The sequence below is a fragment of the Mustela nigripes genome, chromosome 1 (assembly GCF_022355385.1).
Source record: "Mustela nigripes isolate SB6536 chromosome 1, MUSNIG.SB6536, whole genome shotgun sequence".
Taxonomy (NCBI): Eukaryota; Metazoa; Chordata; class Mammalia; order Carnivora; family Mustelidae; genus Mustela; species Mustela nigripes.
This window is the reverse complement of record NC_081557.1, coordinates 126,264,790-126,287,098: the sequence shown is the minus strand read 5'-3', so window position 1 is coordinate 126,287,098 and position 22,309 is coordinate 126,264,790. Positions and strand designations below refer to the sequence as shown.

The window sequence follows — 22,309 nt, the reverse complement described above, 5'->3', positions numbered from 1 at the left end:
TCTTGACTTCTCTTCTTTTTGAGAAAAATGCTTTTCGAAACCCAACATGAGTGGAGGGAGAGAACCCCATTACCTGTCAACACTGAGAGCGCAGAGATTGAGGACGGTGATCCCCACCGAGGACTTCTGCAAAAAGGGGAACAGCTTGCAAAGAAACAAGCCGAAGTCATTGTGATCGAAAGGCCAGTGGCTCGCCAGCAGCTGAAAGAAGGAGACGCCAGGGTCAGAAACAACAGAGGTGGCACGCAAAACGTGGACACTTACATTCCTCAGTTGTGTATAACACCCAGTGCTCATCACAACACGTGCCCTCCTCAATACCCATCACCAGCGACCTCCTCCCTTCACTCTTTCCCCTCGGAAACCTCAGTTTGTTTGTTTCCTCCATTAGGGTCCATGGTCTCATAGTTCATCTCCCCCCTCATTTCTCCCCCTTCATTTTTCTCTTTCTCCTCCTAATGTCCTCCATGCTATTCCTTATGTTCCATATATGAGTGAAACCATAGGATAGTTGTTTTCTCTGCTTGACTTAATTTACTTAGCATAATCCCTTCCAGTCCCATCCAAGTCGATGCAAATGACCACCTACTTTTCAAAGAGCAGCAAAAAGTTAGGGTTTGGGTGACAGTTTGACTGAGAAGGGAGGCAGTTATCTCTTATCTATTTTTACTAACCCACAAGTAAAGTTAGTTTTCAAGTAGCAGTATCGGAGGATTATATTATCTCTTGATAAGCAGCATGGGCTCCGAATGTGAGTTGATGGGGAATCCTGGAAAAAGGAAGTAGTTTAGGATGTACTGACTTGTCAGCAGCTTAACACCTTGGAGTCATTTTGAACTTAACCTTTCCTCTGTGCCGATGGGGCTCATTCTGCTTCACCAGGTGTATCCTAAGTGGCCTTTCTTTATTTAGGCTTAAACCTCCCTTTATCCTACAGACAAATGTGGTTACTGTGATCAGTTTGTAGCATTTGCCCCAAAGTCTTTTCTTACATGTTGACAATTAAAAACCTCTGTTGGAAGGAAAAATGGATACCCTCTAGTGGCCATGGCAAGTAGCAAGATCATAAAACCCCCTGTGAGTTGCTGGGTATTTATCTAATTAAGTATTATACCAGGATCATGGGCTTAAATACTAGCTCAGCTACTTGAAAGGGGGAGACTCTGCTGAACACATGATGCCTTTTTAGAGTAAATATGGTATTGATTTCCTTTCTAAATTTGCTGACTCAGAATAGAAATGGATTCCACTCAATAGGAAAAACCGTCCTACTAACTTGACACACCCTTTTTCTCTTTTTTTGCAATGTATTTATTGCTTTAGTAGCTCTGAGGAGAGCTTTGAATTTCTCTTCTGACATATCTAAAAGATTATGTGAGGTTTAATTTCATGGTCAATGTGGTCATTAACATAATCCTCATTTTGAGAATTTAGTAATGTAGGGCTCTCTAAAATTCTATTTTTATGGCTAAGACCTTGGTATGACTTATCTCAGAAATCCTCTCTTTTTAGTCTTCAAACATATTTCCCTTTCATTTTTAAAAGTTTTTAAATTTCAATTCAATTTAATTAATTTACACTGTTATTATTTTCAGGGGTAGAAATTAGTGATTCATCAGCTGCTGGCAACACCCAGTGTTCGTTCCATCAAGTGCTATCTTTCTTTTCAAAGATTTTATTTATTTATTTGAGCGAGACAGTGCTAGAGATAGCGAGAGAGAGTAGAAGCAGGCAGGACAGGGAGAAGCAGGCTCCTGCAGAGCAGGGAGCCCGATGCTGGGCTTGATCCCAGGACCCTGGGATCATGACCTGAGTGGAAGGCTGAGCGGAAGGAAGCCGCTTAACAGACTGAGCCCCCCAGCCGCCCCATCAAGTGCCATCTTTAATGCCCATCAGGCAATTACCCGCCTACCTCCCCTTCAGCAACTTTCAGTTTGTTGCCTGTATATTTCCCTTTCTTCTGAATACTTTCCTGAACGTATTTTGAATGGAGGAATCCAATTCTGCCTCTCCTCTCTTTCTTTTTTCCCTGCACTCTGATGAGTCTTTGTCACTATCTTCTCAGAACTTTTTTTTTTTTTAAAGATTTTATTTATTTATTTGACAGAGAGAAATTACAAGTACACTGAGAGGCAGGCAGAGAGAGAGAGAGAAGGAAGCAGGCCCCCTGCTGAGCAGAGAGCCCGATGCGGGACTCGATCCCAGGACCCTGAGATCATGACCTGAGCCGAAGGCAGCGGCTTAACCCACTGAGCCACCCAGGCGCCCCTCTTCTCCGAACTTTTGCATAAACTTTTGTCCAAGGACAATTGGTGGGCTTTTCACAGGAACACTGCCCTAAACTCTTGATGGTTTTCCTGAAACTAACAAATAATTATACCATTGCTGATTGCTGGTTGGTAATGCTTGATGCAAGTAAAGATATAAAACACTATTTCTGAGATGAATTTCCCCCCATAAAGAGACAAAAACCTGAAAACCACTTTTCATAGAATGAGAGTTTAATATTTTGTCATGCAAGTGCAATTCTCCCTGAAGACTACAGAGATGTAATTAAAATGTGTAGGAATTGTTACAGGGTATGCTTTACAGTGACTGAGTTGTTATGGTTGGTTCATTTCAGAAACAGAGGATCCTGATATCCATGTGGATGGATTTCCCAATTCACAGATCCAATAATGAGAGAATGGATGTTTCTTGCTTAGCAAGGGGGACTTTGAAGAAGTCCTCTGAGGTTCTAAATGACAAGTGGTAAGAAAAATGATCCAGAGAGAAACACAACTGAGCATGAACTCTTTCAGGCCCTTCCAATATTAATTGACTTTTTTCCTTTTTCATGCTTGGCAAAGCTTTCAACTAGGGTTTCAACTAGAAGAAGGACTGAAGGGAAAGATATCACAGAATTGGTGGACACCTTAAAAAAGTCATAGAATTGGGGCGCCTGGGTGGCTCAGTGGGTTAAAGCCTCTGCCTTCGGCTCGGGTCATGGTCCCAGGGTTCTGGGATTGAGCCCCGCATCGGGCTGTTTGGCGGGGAGCCTGCTTCCTCCTCTCTTTCTCTCTCTCTCTCTCTCTGCCTGCCTCTCTGCCTACTTGTGATCTCTGTCTGTCAAATAAATAAAATATTTTTTAAAAAATCATAGAATTGTCTTTCTTTGAAACAGAGTTTTGTTATTTTCGCTGTTATTTTTCCTTTCCCCAGGAGTGAGCATCGATTCGTCTTGGAAATTAAAGACAAAGGGAAAGGAAATAAATCACTGGATGGGATGCTTGGGTTACTCAGTTGGTTAAGTGTCCAACTCTTGGTTTTGGCCCAGGTCATGATCTCAGGGTCATGGGATGGAGCTCCAAGTTAGACTCCATGCTCAGCGGGGAGTCTACTCAGGATTCTCTCTCTCTCTCTCTCTTCCCTCCCCTGTCCACAACTCTAAGTAAATAAATCTTTAAAAAAAAAAAATCATTGGAGGACATTTCCAAACAATCACAGTGCAGATTTCTCTAACCTATATCCACTTCATTCTGAAAGGATGTATGGATAGTAACTGTCCTAATGCAACCAGGGGGAATTAGGGCACTGTAGGGGTAACTTCTTCCTTTTCTGTTTAAAGGTGGCTTCCTCAAAGAGGCCCCCTTATCAGGTAGGTTCTGCTTGTTAATCTTTCCTCATGGAACCAGTGTGGAAGTAATTTTACATTCCAAGTCTCAGTTCACTCTGTTTTAGCAATAAAGGAATCAAAGAGGCATAGAGTATAGCTCACCTATGTTTCTCTTATTTAGAAGAGTTATTTTAGAACTTCTGAAAGACTACTTGCTGGGAATGCATCCTTGCTCTTATTTACTAGCATTCAAAATTGAAAACAATATTTAAAATGACAAAAACTAAGTTGTATACAAACATGAAATGAAAAGCAAATCTCCCTTGTGATCAAGCCCCCTAAACTCTCTGCCCAAGGGCAACCACTGTTAATTGTTAAATGGTCTCTTCCAGAAAAGTTCCTTTGTACATAAAAGCAAATGCCCTTAAAAAGAGTGGGAACATATGGAAATAATATGTTTTAACAGTTTCTTATGATCTTTTTTGCCTAGTGTACTTTCCTGGTAAGCAGTCCTATTGTCTAATTAAAAGGTTTTGATTTTGAAAAGCACATCAATGAAAGAATTCAGACTAAGATAGGAAAAAATAAGTAACTATATAGGATAAATCTAGACCACAGCAAAGGAACTAGTTGATTTTATTAATGTTAATAAGCCACTATCAATTCAAAGAAAGAAAAACCAAACCACTGTGACAAACTGACAAGTTGGATTGGTTCAAAGGGTTAATCAGGCACCAGGTAGTCATAGCTTATTTTTGTCATACAAGGGCTTATGCTCTTATGAACCCTCATATTTATAACTTCCAAGGACATCACATAATCCCTAGCACATAGTAGGTGTTGAATGAATTAATAATCCTCAATCATTAATTCAAGAAAATATTTTCATATTTTGAAATTAGGCAGTACCAATTTTGCCTTAAAAACAAATTCCTCTTGTAATTTACTTTTTATTTAGAAGTTGTTTATCTGTATCCCAGCGTAATATTTCCATTTTTTACATTGAAAGAAACCATGCACCTGTCAGCGAGTCCTTTGAGGAAGTGGGAGAACACTGTTCTAGTTAAGACTTCAGGTTAAAGAGGAACTGCCACAAATTTTGGAGACCTCACAGTCTGGGCTGTGATGAGACTGTCCAGCCTGATAAGAACCACAGAACAGACACTGGAACATGAAGCAAATCTAACTGCATTCTCAAGTGTATACAGAGGACACCACAGACCAATCACTGAGACAGGAGAGGGCAACCTGCTGAGTATGGATGCTAGTGAAGGATACTTTCCTTGGTTCTAGCCTGCGAGATTTTTTCTACAGTTGAAATACAAAGATCACGATCATCTATATCTATAAAGTTCACGATCACCTGAAAACTAAAGTACCTCTGAAAGGCAGAAATTAATGTAGAAATTATGTATGTGTGTGGCTGATTTGGATTCTGTCCAACCTAATACAAAATTGACAGGCTGCATTTTTTAACCTGTCAGAACAGATTTACCAAAGGACTTCTACCACATGGTACACCCATAAGCAACCTGTTTTTAGAATGACTAGATCCAAAAGCAGGATCTCTGTCCACCACTGTGCTTAATACAAAGCAATGTCTACATGGCAGGAACCTTTCAGAAATGTGCATTGTACCTGTTGATGTCAGTTTTCTGGAACACAACAAGCAGAAAGTGAGCAAAAATGTAACGAGCCAATTGGCTGATGTGAAATTTATGCCCTCAAGCTCACGCAATTTCCTTATAGGCAAACTGCCTGAATCTTCACCACAGAAGGACTTACTCTTACTTTATAGCCTTACTTACTTTACACCTTTACACTCTTACTTTACAAGTTTCCAGGGGATACTGATAGTGCTGGCCCATCAACCATACTCGGAGAACCACTGCTCTAGAAGCACTTTGAGCACAAAAAATGATAGCGGACGACCCAGTAGTGAAGGAGGAGCAGAAATATAATAGGACATAGACATATGAAATCAAAACTCATACGAGTTTAGGGCCTGCATTCCACTACTTCTTCCCCCCAGTAGTCCCTGTAGGCATCAGTACATAAAGGTACAGTTCAATGTCGGGTGACTTCACTGAATGTTATAGCCTGACATTTCAGGACTCACCAGCTTGGCACTATAGAATACGGCTGCTTCCCCCCTCAATTCATCTTAGGTTGTGCACGCATAAGACTTGGGTTCAAGTCCAAGATCTACCTGTTACACACAACTAATGAATCAGCGAACACTGCATCAAAAAGGAATGATGTACTATATGGTGGCTAACGGAACACAATAATAATTTAAAAACAAAAACCCAGATCAAGATCTACCTGACCTTGGGTAAACTCATGTAAGTTTCATTTCTGTATTTGTTAAGTGGGGTGGTTCTCATGCCTCCAACAGTATGATGACCATCTGAGGACTCAATCAGAACAATGCATATGAAAGAATTCTCCGAACTGAATCTGTGCCACACAAACATTAGTTATTTTGAATTGCTATGATGTGTAATCATAAATGGAAATGTACCATTTATGCACAACTTAATGAAAGCAAGGATAATAGAAATGAATTTACCCCTCTTTATCTATTCCAGATGTCATCTCTTGCCACTGAATGCTATTGCTTGAGCATTACTTTTGTTATTGTCATGCCATCTTAATAATGGGATAAATAAAACCAGTGGCACATTTTTTGGTGTGCTAATTTTCCTTCCAGCCCATCCGGTGCGGCTGAGGGATTCTCTTCCTCCTTTCGGGCCGCCTCACCCATCCTAGACAGGAACAAGGGATTTAGGAGCACAGTTGATAGTAGCTGAGCTGAAAATCTCAAATTAATTGTTCTCTTCTCCTAACATGAATTCTGGTAGTGTCACTTGGACTTGAAGATGATGGACCAGGTACGCGTTTGGGATCCTTAGGTTTTCTTCCTTGCTGGGGGAGAGGCAGAGAGAATGGCAGAGAGCACATCATAGCACAGGATGTAGCACTTGAGTAGTCAAATCAGTAGTAAACAAGAAGGTCCTCCAATAGCACACACTGAGTTCATTATAATGCCTGTGATGCCCAGGACAAGCCTTTAATGTGAACATGTTCTCTGGCTGTTGCAAATCTCAAATTGGATACAATAAAATAAATCACTGTGCGTGACTGAGAATGGATTTGGCTTTTCCTTTATGTTTTAATTGTTTCAGGATTGAGGCGGAGATTTTTTTTTTTAAAGATTGTATTCATTTATTTGAGAGAGAGAGAGAAAGAGAGAAAAAAGCACGAGTGGGGGAGTGGTGGAGGGAGAAGCAGGCAGAGGCCTAATGTGGGGCTCCATCTCAGGACGCTGGGATCATGACCTGAGCTGAGGGCGACACTAAACTGACAGAGCCACCTGGGTGCCCCACACAGAGTTTTCATAGAAATAAATGAAATAAAAACCGTGGCTTGTACTTATCCACATAGGTTTTCCTTCGACAGGCCCTTTTTGCCTCCTGACCAGCCCCAAATTTGGAGCGCATGGTGAATGCAGAGCAGAGCAGCAACTCCATAAAGTTTCGCAATTCTGGTGCCGGAGGCCCTCCGTGACCTTATGGGGACCCAGAAGCACTTCTTTTACATTAAAGCAAGTGGCTTTGCACAGCAGTTAAGAGCGGGCCCTAGGACTTAAGGCTCTGCTATGTTCCTGTGTGACCCGGGCTTGCTGATTAACTTCATTGCTTTTGAGTTCCCTCCTCTAGAAAATGAAGACCAGGTGACAGCTACCTCAGAGGATTCCTGTAGACAGCAGGTGAGACAATCCAAACAGCGGGATTAGCAGAACTAAGGCTCTGGAGGAGTGAGCTGTTTGTTACCAGTCCCTGCTGTTCGTCCCGTTTTTCCCTGAGAACGGGAAGGAGGATCCTCCGGTCACGGCGGGCGTAGGGTGGTAGAAGACCCAAGCACAAGTGACCTCATTCTCAAGGAAATGACTAGCCGCGTGATGAACAGACCTAACAGTCCTTAAAAGCCGTAAGCAACATGCCGTGGCAGCTCAACAGAAGGAGAAGGTGGTCTGGCACAATGGCAGAGAGAATAGGATCTGGAGTCTGAGATGGCCCCCTGGCATCACTTAGACAAGTGACTGTGGCCTCAGAGAAGACGAGAGATAATAAGAGAATCTATGCCCTCCAGTGCATGTGGGTATGAAATGAATTAATCCAGGCAAAAAGCACTCAGAAGGGCCTGGCCTCTGATCTATGTTGATAGATCCTAAAGTGTTAGTTCCCTTGAGGCTCTGCTCCCACTACTCTGCTCACCCCTGGGAAACATGGGATTGTTGCTACTCCTCGCTGCCCGCCATCTTACACTATTGAAATGTGAGGGTTTCCATTTTTGCTGAGGTCTTAACTTTTTAGAATCTGAATAACATAGCTATTTAGAATGACCAAGTGGGGACATCTGGGTGGCTCAGTCGGTTAAACGGCCCTTTGGTTCAGGTCATGATCTCAGGATCCTGGGATGGAATCCTGGCATTGGGCTCCTGGCTCAGCAGGGAGCCTGTTTCTCCCTCTGCCAGCCACTCTTTAATAAAATCTTAAAACAAAACAAAACAAAACAAAACAAAAGGAGGAGAGGAAAGAAAAAGAGGAAAAGTAGTTTCTAAAACCAGCGTTCCAAAGCCATGAAGGTTCTTCTTTAGAAGAAAGATATGGGCTTATTATCCTCAACAGTCTCGGTTACCTGAAGGCTAGGAATGAAATGTCTCTTTCAAATAACTCTGTTTGCGTAAGGATGCCAATCTAGAAGCAAGGGACCTGAGACTTCTGCTTGCTTTGCATGCAGAAAACCAAAGGATCCTTGGGTGGAGAAGAATGAAACTTCTTTAAAGCAGGAACATTAGAAGTACTCAATATCAAAATTATACAGATCAGTGCCAAAGATATGTGTCAATACTTAAAGATTTCATTCATAATCGAGAGAAGATTCATGTTGGAAAAAAATAAACCTGGTTTTTCCTGAATGGAGAAAGCTTTTATACATGTGTCATGACTGGAGGCTTACGTTTTCTTGTAACACAGTGCGAACATAGTTAATTATAGACAATAAGTGCTCTGACCTGGATACACAGTAAGGACCAAAGCCTAATGAAAAATTTTATTGTTTCTTTTAATCAGCGCTGTCTATGGTAGTACATGCTGGTATTTATTTAAAAGAAATAAATATAGGCAAAACCAAAGCAGAACAAAGCAAAACAAAACAAACTGGTAGAGATCCCCACATAAAGATCTAAGGAGTACCTACAAAAGACTTAACAAGAATTAGTGATAAGTAGGAAAAAGGGAAAACCAATGGCATAGTTGAAGGTATGCAGCTTATTTAATGATTTAATGTACAAAATCTTAAAAACTGGAGTTAGATCTTCATTGTAAAGTATGTCACGTGGTCACAGGAAATTAATTATGCTATGTGTAGTTAGAAACAATGACCCAACCAAGAAATGGTATGAAGCGTGAAGATATGGTATCGCATGTGACTTGGGGGGTGGGTGGGGAGAATACAATTGATGCTGAAGCTGACATGACATAGTACCTACGTTTGAGGTGATTTTGAGTATTTAATGACAGAAACTCATTCGACAATAAAACTTCAAGCTTTCCAATAGCTGAGGCATAAAGTGAAATAGAAAAAACATACCTAAGATGTCCGAATTACCAGTCATGTGATGACACTTCGCCGAAGAATGCCGTGCATTTTAACAATTCACTATTAAAGTTTTGGAAGCCTGGCTATCTTCTGGGGGAAGTGCTATGGGTGGTATAGAGACTATTAAAACCATAAAAGTTATATATAATGGGAAGAGAGAAGAGTGGAACATCCTGAGGGGGAAACTGGAAATCCTGACTTCCAGCTCTAGTCCTGTCCTGTCAGAAATTTTGGGGCCTTGCTTTCCTCCTCTGCCAAATAATCTAGTTCTGGCCCAACATTTCTTATCTTTAAATTCTTTGCCAGCTCATAAATTGTGTGATTTCTTTTTCACATCAGTACTCTGTAACTGGTTTCTCTGAAACTACTATCAACTCCATTTACCCCTAATCTTACCTCAGTCCTTCCCTTGATTTTATATGATTTTTTCCCCCCAATTTCTCTTTTATCTTTCCCATCTGTGACTTTTCTGGTTCTCTTTGACCTTCTTTCTGTCCAAAAGGAGTAAGGAAACAGAACAGAAAACATACAAGTTTGCAGTCTAATGTAATTAGTCTACAGTGATGCCAAGTTTCCTTTTCTAGACACTCAATTACTTAGAAATACTTGTACTGGTTTAAGGAATATTAACTGCCATGAAAATCAGCCATTTAATCAAATGTTATTAAGACAAGTTTGGTAAACAACACTTATCTTAGAATTTCAAAACTGTTTCAGGCTTGGACAGGCTTGATCTGTGCTTACAGATCATCTAGATCAGTGGTTCTTTTAAGTGTTGTCTGTGACTCCTAAGGATCCCTGAGAACCTTTCCTAGGGTCTGCAAGATCAAGATAACACTAGCAGATTACTGCCCTTTGCCCTACTGGTACAAAAACAATGGTGGGTAAAACCAGGATGTCTTAGCAGGAATCAAGACGGGGCACAAAACTGTTTTAATAGTCATTGCATTCTTAACCATGACACACTAGTAACAACAACAAAAGCAACAAAAAATTGTTGCTGCAAGAGTAATGGTGAGGGATTTAGCAGGTCACAGCATACAAGAGCAATATACAAATACCAGTTGCATTTCAATATACCAGAAATGGAAAATCGAAAAATCCAAAAATGAAATCAAGAGACAATATCACTCAAAATAGTGTCAATAGGAATAAATTTGACAAAAGAAATGTATGGCATGTACTGAAAGCTACACAATACTGGAGAAATCAAAGATTTAAATACATGTTTATGGATTGGAAGAATCAATATTGTTAAGATGGCAATCATCTAAAGGGTCAATACAATTCCTATCTAACTTCAAGGAAATGAATAAATTTATCTTAAATTTCTAAATTATTTATTTATTTAAGAGTGAGGGCGAGAGAGAGAGAGAGAGAAAAAGAGAGCACAAGTTGGGGGTTGGGCGGAGGGAGAAGGGACAGAGGCAGAGGGAGAAGCAGGCAATATGAGGCTCAGTCCCAGGACTCACCTGAGCCAAAGGCAGATGCTTAAATGACTGAGCCACCCAGATGCCCCTATCTTAAAATTTATATATAACTGTAAAGAACCTAGAATAAGCAAAATAATTTTGAAAAAAAATAAAAAAGAACAAAGTAGGACTTATAATATCTGTTTAAAAACTCACTATAAACTTCAGTACAGAATGGTAGTGGCATAACAATAGACACATAGGTCATTGGAATAGAAAAGTCCAGAAATAAACTCTTACATTTATTATCAAATGAGTTTTGATAAAGGTGCCAAGGCAATTCAATGATAAAAGGGTAGTCTTTTCAAAAATGGTGTTGGAGCAGCTGGATATGCTTATGCAAAGAAAACATGAACTTAGGTGCTTATCTCATAACCTACATAAAAATTAATTGTGATCATACATCTAAATGTGAGAGCTAAAACTATGAAAGTGTTAGAGAAAACACTGGAGAATTTTTTTGTGATCTTCATTTAGGCAAAGATTTCATAGATATGACACCAGAAATATGATCCATGTAAGAACAATGTGATAAATTGTATTTAGTCAAAATTAAAAATTTTTGTTTCTCAAAAGACACTGTTAAGATGAAAAGAAAAACCAGGGTGGGAAAAATATTTGCAAATCACATATCTGATGAAGGACTTATGTCTAGAATAAATAAAAAAACTCCTACAGTTAAAAAATATAAAGATAAGTAACAATTAAAAACTATGAGAGATTTAAATAGACATTTCACCAAAGTAGATATATATAGCTAAGAAGATGACAATGTAAGATATTCAAAATCATGAGTCTATTAGGGAGATAGAAATTAAAACCACAATGTGATACTATTACACATCATTATAATGGCTATAATGAAAAAGTTGATAATAATAAGTGTTGGTGAGCATGTGGAGGCATTGGAACTGTCATATAATGTTGGTGGGACTCTAAACTGGTACTACCTTTTTTATATTAATATGATCCAGCAATATTATTTATATTCCTCCAATGTTACTCATTGGTTTGTATTTATTTCTATGTAATTTTAGGTCATGTATGTGTGTGTATCCACCACCAGTCAAGATATGGAACAGGCCGGGACGCCTGGGTGGCTCAGTTGGTTAAGCAGCTGCCTTCGGCTCAGGTCATGATCCCTGAGTCCTGGGATCGAGTCCCACATCGGGCTCCTTGCTCAGCAGGGAGCCTGCTTCTCCCTCTGCCTCTGCCTGCCATTCTGTCTGCCTGTGCTTGCTCTCTCCCTCTCTCTGATAAATAAATAAAATCTTAAAAAAAAAAAAAAAGATATGGAATAGGCCCTTCACACAAGGAGCCCTTTTGATGTTCTTTGATAACCACACTCCCTTTGAGTCCCCTTCCCCATTCCTAACACCTAGTAACCACTGATCTGTCCTCAGTCTCTATAACTGTCATTTCAAGGATGTTATATAAATGGAATTATATAATATAAAATCTTTTGAGATTGGCTTTTTTTTTCCACTCAGCATGGTTCCTTTGTGGTTCATCCAAATTATATATCTCAATAGCTTGTTCCTTTTTAATTTTGAGTAGTATTGCATGAACTGGATGTACCATAGTTGTTTAACCACTCATCCACTGAAAACATCTGAGTTGTTTCTGGGTTCTGGTTATTACAAATTAGCTACTATGAACATGCATGAACTGGTTTTTGCATGAACATAATTTTCATTACTTTGGAATAAACGCCCAAGAGTGCAATTGCTGGATCTGACCATAACTGCATGCTAGCAAACTTCTTGCTAGAGTGGTTCTACAAATGTATGTTTATTTTAGCCTTTCTGATAGGCGTGTAGTGATATCTCACTGTGGTTTCCATTTTGTATTTCCCTAATGGCTGGTGACATTGAACATCTTTTTGTATGTTTATTGGGTCATCTGTATATTCTCTTCTACAAAATTTCTGTTTATATTTTTCCCCATTTTCTATTTCGATTGTTTTTTGTTGTTGAGTTTTGAGAGTTTCCTATATATTCTAGATATTAGGCTTTGTAGGATTTGTTGATTACAAATATTTTCCCCTAGTCTGTAGCCTTCTTTCATCCTCCTAAGAGGGTTCTTTGCAGAGCAAAAGTTTTAAGTTTTGATGAAGTTCTATTTATCATTTTTTTTCTTTTATAGATTGTCTTTCAGGTATCAAGTCTAAGAACTCTTTACCTAGTCCTAGATCCCAAAGATTTTCTTCCTTTTTGTCCCTAAAGTTTTATATTTCTACATTTTCATTTATGTCCCTAGTTTAAAAAATTTTTCTTAATTGTGGCAAAATATACATAACATGAAAATTACCCAAATAGCTTTTAGTCATTGGTCATGGATATCTTTAGCAGAGAAGAGATAGTTTGAACAGAATGAGGGGATGCACTTGAGGATCAAGGAACCTAAAAAGGGACTGATAACAAATATTAAGCCCTAAGGCACTTACTCTTCTCCATTCATTTTTATTCAAATGCATATTCAGGTTAATAAATACTCATTTATCCATTCATTCATTTAGTCATTTCTGGCTAAGCAGTAATATTTTATTAGATATAAACAATTCTGTACCAGCTTTGTCTTCTGGACCATTTTCACCAACTATGAAACTTCTACTATTTCATGAGAGTTAAGAGTTACTGCAAACAAGTTAAGAATTTCAGAACCATGGTAGAGGTGGGCTCTGGTCTGTCAGCTGAGGGACTGCTTTTATTCTATCAACCTGAAAGCAGGACCGATTTGAATTAGTATCTCAGTAAGATTATAAACAGCTCAGTGTTCTGGTTCACACAATTGGAACCAAAGATGTTGATGCCTCACATGCTGAGAATCTGTGGTCCCTGCCTCTTTCCCTACCTCCTTCCATCTCTTCTTCTTTTCCTAAATATATATGAACTGTCTTCTGTGTACCTGATGAATTACATAGTGTCTAAGAGTTGAGCCCCAGGGATGGATCCATCACCCAACACTGTCTTCTTTCCTCCAACCCCCATAGCACCTCCTTCTTTCCCCCAGCAACTAAGAAAGGGTTAATATATACAGAGAATATCTGATGCCACAAAATTACATGTGTACACACACACACACACACACACACACACACACAGTGTATAAAAAAGGAACGCAGAGTATTTCTGATCCTTTCCCAGCTTTCCCTTTTGCAATATGGCCCTTTGGCCCATGGTCCTCAAATTCCTTGAATTTTATAGCACAGAGATTAAAAAAAAGAAGTCATTTATTTTAACTTATAATCATGTAATTTAATTGGCTTATCAAAGAAATATAAAGTGCAGTGATTTTCTGACAAAATAATTCCAAATATGTAAAGGTTTTGTCTTCAAGATTTTAGAGAGTACTCTTTTTTGTTTTTTGTTTGTTTGTTTTTTTGGCATGAAATTTCCCCAAAATAGATGGAATAGTCTCCTTTACTGAAACATGAATGGCTTTTTTTTTCTTAAACTGAAACATGAATGGCTGCCCAAAGATCTGGTCACCTAGTTTAGTGCTGCTCTTCATTGTTTGAAAGACAATACAGTGAACATCTCTAAATTCATGACAAAGAATTTAGAACTTCTTCAGTTTTGACCACAATACATGATTTGTCCAAGAGGCTTCATGGATACTTGGTCACTAAGACCCTCAATGAGGCCGAAGTTCTGATGCATGATAACTAAATGGGGAAGACAAAGAGATGATAACAGCCCCTAGCTGTTCTTCTAACTGATATTAGTAGTCACCTTAGGAACAAGTCTACTATGTGTCATTATGCCTAATAAGACTCCATTAATTGGGGGCCCTTCATTATTTTTTTCATCTAAAAATAATGACTTGAGAGATCTAGTGATTTATTCTAGATCAGTCACAAACCATTTGTAAAAAAAAGAACCACATTTCAATTTCTTGGGATAATGCCCATTTACTTTTGTGGGGGATTGAAGGCCAAAGCTACTTAAAAAAAATCAAAGGTAGGAAAATGTAGTAATATTTTTGAAGTTCGTGTTTTGAGTTTTTGATCTGCTATGGAACAAAATGAAGGAGAATGAAAGGCAGGGATGAAACAGGAGCAGGGTAGTTGGTGAGATGTCACAGAGGTTGATAATTTTTTTTTTCTGTAAATGGCCAGATAGCAAATATTTTAGCCTTTGCGGACCATATGGTATCTGTCAAAACTATTTATGTACGTAATTGGGTATGGTTATGTTCCAAAAAAATTCATTTATAAAAATAGGCATTGGGTAGGGTTTGGCCCACTGGTCATATCTTGCCCACCCCTGGGTCAGAGAGTCAGGAAAAAGCAGAAGTGGTGAGTACTGACGGCTTGCAGATGAAATACTGGACTCTTCCTTTTAATGTCTACTACCTTCCAAATTCACTTCCCGTCCTTTACGGTGGCCCGGGGAACTGGAGGCAAATTTAGGGTCAGTCCATAACGCTAATGAAAATATTACTGTGAAGCTAACAATTTCCTTGGAACAAAAATCAGGAAAAGTTTCAACACATTACCTGAGTTCAAATGCATTTTCATAAGATTACAAAACCCAAGGCTCACACATTTTACACACTTCTGAATACTTTCTGGGAGTATGTAATATCTGCATTGTAAGACCATTTAAGTTCCATTTGAAATCAAGTCAGTGTTTTGTTTTTTTTGAAGATTTTATTTATTTATTTGACAGACAGAGATCACAAGTAGGCAGAGAGGAGGCAGAGAGAGAGGAGGAAGCAGGCTCCCCGCTGAGCAGAGAGCCTGATACAGAGCTCTATCCCAGGACCCTGAAATCATGACTTGAGCCAAATGCAGAGGCTTAACCCACTGAGCCATCCAAGCGCCCCAGTCAGTGGTTTTGCTGAATACAATTTCTTTTTCAGGATGCTGCAGTGGAAATTTTGTGGATGACATTAAGAGGAATTTTACTGTCTTCATAAGCTACAGCTTGGTAAATTTCTATAGCAACCCTCCCTTACCAGTGTGGTAATAAGATTATAACTAAATCTCCAAGTTTTACCTAGCAACTGACACAGCCAAGATATGTATTTAAGAAAATTAACCTCAGAGAGATTGTGTGGAAAATTTCATCATTTCAACTTAAACTGTCATAACATTTACTGTCTGCAATCATGGTTTTTAAATATGCATTTCATGCTGTGTTTCAACATTTTAAAATAAATAACCATTTATTATAGCCTCAATGGGAAATGCTGAAACCTAATTTTATTTCTGTAGCTCTTGAAATTAATTTGACTAGTTTTGTTTTAGATGCATATATTACTTTGGGAGAAGGAGAAATGACAGTGTTTCTGTTTTTAAAGAAAAGGCTAATAGGTGTTTAGCATTCAAAATGTTTTTCATGTGTCTGTGTTTGATGGTCTCAAAAACTTCCAGCAAAACACTAAAGTATAAAATTACAGTTGCATTTGGGCTAACTTGATGGTATGCCTTTGTATTCTCAAACAGAATGCGTGCCACTCAAAGTCATGACTATTCTACATCTGTGTTTTCTATAGACACTTAGCAAATGTGTGAGTTGATCTGGGGATTATCCATTATGGAGGCAGTTAATAGATTTGCTTGAAAGGCAAAGAAGAATTACAGTAGGGGCCCCTGGGTGGGTCAGTGGGTTAAGCCTCTGCCTTTGGCTCACGTCATGATCTCAGGGTCCTGGGATCAAGCCCCGCATCAGGGTCTCTGCTTGGCAGAGAGCCTGCTTTCTCCTCTCTCCCTGCCTGCCTCTCTGCCTACTTGTGCAATCTCTCTGTCAAATAAATAAATAAAATCTTAAAAAAAAGAAGAAGAAGAATTACAATGAACAAAATTCACATATATACCACACGGGTCTTTGGAGCATTTTAGAAAATAATTCCTGTTTAGGAAATCCTGCCCAATTCCTAATACTGTACCATGCCCTGATAAGTTCTCCAAATTACTGATCAAAATTTATATTAAAGATTTATAATCAAGGTTTATAATATATATTTAATATATAGGTATATATTGATATGTAATGATTATATATGTATTTTAATGTATCCATATGTAGGTCATATACGTGTGTAAAATATTTATTTCAGCATTATGTGTGCATACAAAGATGCATTTGAGAATATACACAAATGCACTATTTTTTAAAAAATATTTTATTTATTTATTTGACAGACAGCGATCAGAAGTAGGCAGAGAGGCAGGCAGAGAGAGAGAAGGAAGCAGGCTCCATGCCGAGGAGAGAGCCTGATGTAGGGCTCGATACCAGGACACTGAGATTATGACCTGAGCCGAAGGCAGAGGCTTAAACCACTGAGCCACCCAGGAGCCCCCAAATGCACTATTCTTATTAGCTCAAAATTAGAAACTATTTAAATGCCTACATATAGTGGAGTGGATAAATAAATTGTGGCCTATTCAGACAAGCAAGTACTTTGCAGTAATAAGAATGAGTAAGCGACAACACAACGTGGGTTACGGTCACTAACATAAGGTTGAGCAGAAGAAGCCACACAGAGAAGAATATATATTGTATGATTCCATTTATATAAAATACAAAGACAGGCAAATTCATGCCATTAGAAGTTTGGAAAGTGGTTGCCTTGGGAGCTAGGGACTGAGGGACTTCTAGGTGTAGGTAATGTTCTGTTTCTTGATCCTAGTTACATGGATGTCTTCATTGCATGAAAACTCGTGGAGCTGACATGTACATTTTCCTGGATGTATATTTCAATAAAAATTTTAAAAAGTTCACACAGTATTACGGCTCTTCCTGTGAGATTAGGTAACATTTCCCTAATTTTCATAGGTTTTGGCTTCTATAAGAAAATCAGATTTGGGGAAATGGTGAAAATATGCCGAGAAGTCGTGTTTATGACATGAATGACATTATTTGAAAGGAGAAATTTTGGAGTGTCCGAGACATTTTTATTTTATGGAACTAAGTTAAAAGTTCACGGCAGTCAGAGATTTTTTTTCTTTCTCTCTTGGTCCAGACATTCTGCAGAATTCCTTCATCAGATAGAAAGCTCATGTGGGATGGGATGTAGTATAGTGTTCAGTGTTTAGCAGAGATGTGCGCCCATTACATTTCGCACTTCAACAGGCAATGACTGTGGACACTTTTAACGTGTTCAATAATTATTTGCTTCACTTGTTGCTTTTGCAATTAGGACTACTCAAGTTCCTTACTTAAAAAGTTTTTCTTCCTCTCCTTTCCTCCCTCCCTTCTCTCTTTCCTTCCTTAGAAAGAGAGAGAGAGAGTGAGAGAACAGTGGGGAGGAACAGAAGGAAAGGAAGAGAAAGAATGGAGCCCAATGTGGCGCTCTATCTCCTGACCCTGAGATCATGACCTGAGCTGAAATCAGGAGTTAGACGCTTAACTGACTGAGCCACCCAGGCATCCCTAAATAGTTTGAGAGTCAATGGAATCACTTCACAAAACTTATAGTTCTTATGTAAATTTATTTTATTGAAGAATTCTGACTTCTTTTTAAATATCAGTTGAGACCTGTTCCCAAATGTCATCCATGGTGTATCACACTCCCCTTTTAATTCTTGTGCATCTGTGAAACCAAGAAGGAAAGTCTAGGAATGCATTTAGTTTCATCAATAAAATCTGATGTTTCCACCCCAAATAAAACTATGGGTTAGCCATACATCCTCATTTTCTGTCTCAGGTTCATACAAATCTGCCCAGCCTTCCCAACAAGAACTGGGTGAGACACCTATTTGGAAAAATGTGCCCCTCTGAACAGATAAGCAGATGCATGCTTTTAGACAAGCAGTTCATCAAGAACTCAACCTTTCTTTTCAGCTTATTATTTTACTTTCTGGCTCCTTTCTGTCTGTTGGCCTCACCAACATGACAGTGAGTATGGAATACAAAAATCTGTTTCCCAGATGTGCCAATGCAATCTGCGAGATTTACGACATAGATGCTTATCTGGAGAGCAGTCTCTGTATCACACACATTTTCCTTTATGATGTGTGACTTCTGTCTTAAATAAGCAACTAAAGAAGCTGTTGGGTTCAATGGAGGGGAGAAAAGGGTCTGACTTTATATTTGAAGACAGCCTTTGACATTATATTTCTGTACAAGGGATGGCATTTGGATGACTGTAAAGTTTGCCTTCTGAGGTATGTTGGAGAGAAGCAGTATGGCTGCTCAGAGACAGCCTGGATTCTGAGATGAGACAGGCCCCAAACCCTGGCTCTGCCCCTTGCTCACTGTGTAACCCTGAGAAAATTCCTTAAACTCAGTTTCTTCATTTTCAGGCCACGGCAGTGCATCATAGGTTTGTTGTGAGGATCAAATGAGTAGCCTGGCACAAAGCCAGCACTAGTTAAGCCACAGGTAACACCATTCTCATGTTATACATGTTATATACATTTTTAAATTGTATGTTTTTCCTTCACTGATTCAGGAAGTGCTTCTCAAACCAGTAGGAAGAATGCTTTTGTTAAGATAAAAACCAAATCATGCTACTCATTTTGCTCTCAGGCTTCTAAAATCTTTTCATCTTGGGGCACCTGGGTGGCTCAGTCAGTTAAGCATCTGCCTTCAGCTCAGGTCGTGATCCCAGGGTCCTGGGATCTAGCCCTGCCTCGGGCTCTCTGCCGAGCAGAGAGCCTGATTCTCCCTCTGCCTGCAGCTCTCGCTGCTTGTGCTGTCTCTCTCTCTCAAACGAATAAATAAAATCTTAAAAAAAAAAATAAATAAAAGTTTTCGATATGACTCAGAGGAAAAGACTAAGGACTTTATAAAGATGTACAGGTAGGGGGACCATGTTTCCTGGTGTTTAGGACAATCTGGGTCTATGCCTACTGTCCACATGCAATTATTGGCAATGTCTCCTTTCACACTCAAACTACCTGGTTTGAATGCTAAAATATACGGTTACCCTATTATTAGGCAGACTCTGTGTTATCTGCTTCTCCTCATACCTTATCCACCTATCCCCTGGACCTCACGTTACCACTCTCTCCCTGCCACTCACCATGATGGCCTCCTCGCTGGTCCTTTAACCCTCCAGGCTAAAGGACCCTTTCTTCTGGCTGGAATGCTCTTAACTTAGCGAATGACATGGTTTACTCCTTTAATGTTTCAGTTTTTATTCAACTGTCACCTTGTATTGAGGCATTCTTTAGCCACTGACTCTAAAATTAGTATCTTCTCCCCCTTCCTTCTATTTTTTCTTCCCATTTTACTTTTCTCCTCAGCAGTTATCGCATATGCAATATATTTAGTTATTTCACATGCTTATCGTCTTGTTCTTCTACCAGAATGTAAGCTCCATGAGGGGAAGGATGAATGGTTTTCTTCATTGCTATTTCCCCCAATGACTGGTATACAGCAGGAGCTCAATAAATATCTTTTGAATGAATAAAATAAGAACATTTAGAGAAGAAAGATCTGATATCCCTGAGTAACAAAATGGCCAATCCACTGCCCTCCCCATTATCTTCTAGTACAAAATTTGATCTAAAATAATAGGGATCCTATGTTTAGGATTAGTGTTACGAGAAGCATGATTTAACTGGTTTCTATTACTGATGATCTTTTCTATGTAAGTTGTTTAAAAAAAAAAGTTGAGACGGCAAATGGTCAACGAAACTCATAGAGATACTTAAACTCTAAAAGTAACCTCCATTTGAACATCTAAAAATAGTAGTACATCTTCCGGAGGGCATCCTTGATCTTTGCATCCTGAGTCCAGGAACACTGGGGACTTCAAATCTTACAAATTTAAGTAAACAGCTCAGAGCACGTGGTTTTGTAATATTTTTGATGTTCAAGTTTAAAAATAAGGCTACCAAAAGTTAATACTGAATGATACTTACATTTAGTCCTCTTACTGAATTCCATTTCAACCATTAACTTTATAATGCAGCAAAGTTTTTCCAAGAAAAACTAGACATGGTTAAAAATAAAATTGTAGCTATTGAAAGCAGTTATTCTAACTCCCAGGAGAGTATGGTAGCTCCAGAAAGCAGTTGTAGAATTTCTGGCAGTATATCAAATTTATTTTGACAATTTTTTAGAACAGTCCTTATTTAATCACTCTAGTCTTAGAATCAACTTCAGAGACAAGTTGATTGCCCTCTCTTTCATTTTAGTGTGCACACTCTTTTCTTTCTACTGACTGCATACACTTGTATGATAATAAAGAATTAACACTCATATCCTAGCAATTCATGAGATGAAGACACATAGAAGTATTTTGGAATGAAATAGCCTGAACGTCTGCTTTTATTGACCTGAATGCTCAAAGGAGCACAACATTTATACACACACACACACACACACACACAGAACGTAGCTTGTGAAAATTGTTTTCTCAAAAATAAAGCTTTTATGCATCCCTATTTTATGTTAGATTTAGAACACAACAACCTCTTCTAGGAGCTGAAGTGTTTGATGGAGGAATATTGTCATGACGCCTCTTCCATCTCAACACCTTCCTAATGAGAACAGGACTGAAACCATCTCTCCCTCTTCAGCCAGAGGAACAATCGTGTAATTATGGACAATTTCCATCCCCCATTCCCCTGAAGTACGAAACACTGCGCTGTGAGCCAGATGCTGAGGGTTAGCGGAGTAACCTCACATGAGAATAATTATTTAACATGACCATGAGAGAAAGCAGTGAGGTTCCCAGACACAGGAAACGAAAAGTCAGAATGGGAGGTAGAGTTGGAGAGGGTTCTAAAGCCTTTCCAGACAGCAACTTCCTTGTAACAAACAGCAAATTGGGTAATAAATTTATCACTCTGTCATCTTTTATGTACAGATATTCTGAAATCAGCTAGTTAGCATAATGAACTTCTACAATGTGCATGTGACTTGGCAATGCCAGAAACTCAACCTATTTCCTGTCCTCTAAAGAGCAAATACAATCTTTAAGAACATGAACATGGCTTTTGATATTCCAACTCGCTTGTAGGTTTAATATTTCAATCCCAAGTGTGCTCAAAGAATGTGTATTGCACAGAAACCTTGAAAAAAGACTCTTCAATTGACTGTATGTACCAGAGAGAGGAAGGGGACACAATGCCCAGACAGAGGGGGAAAATGATCCTGTTGTTATGTCCTGCTCTGCTTTGCACACACATCTCACAGATTCATGGATCCTGAGACTTTCTTGGTTTGAAGGAAAAAAGTAGAAATTCAGTAAATTCTAAAGGCATGTCAGCTTTTAGATCTGGAATTGTGTGGGAGAAGAAACATTCTTATAGAAGCAAATGGAGTACATTTTCTTATTTTACTCATTTATCTAATATTTTTTTAAGTTGGGGTCCATGCTGGATGCAGGAGATACACTGATAAATGAGAAGGATGGCAGCTTGCTTCAAGGAACTTGCAGGCTAGTGGGCCAGACAGGCAAGTGCACCGGCAAATACAATAATCGAATATATACATTAAATGCTATTTCAGAGTTAATAGAGGGTGTCTTGTGTGGCCATAAGAAAGGCAATAACCCAGTTTGGGTCAGAGATACTTGCCCAAGAGAGAAATATTTAAGATGAGATCTGAAGAATCAAGTAGAGTAAGTCAGAGGAGGCATGAGGATACCGTCTTGGTATCCTCAGATAGGC

General features: G+C 39.0%; 1 protein-coding gene across 1 annotated transcript in view; it reads right to left on the bottom strand.

The window, feature by feature from the left end:
* The window catches only part of EDNRA (endothelin receptor type A), a 60,623-nt gene that overhangs the window by 28,555 nt on the left and 9,759 nt on the right, over positions 1-22,309 (bottom strand). Inside the window, exon 3 of the mRNA XM_059373456.1 lies at positions 74-201. Within this exon, the coding sequence (XP_059229439.1) occupies positions 74-201 (128 nt within the window). The remainder of the gene's footprint in view (positions 1-73; positions 202-22,309) is intronic.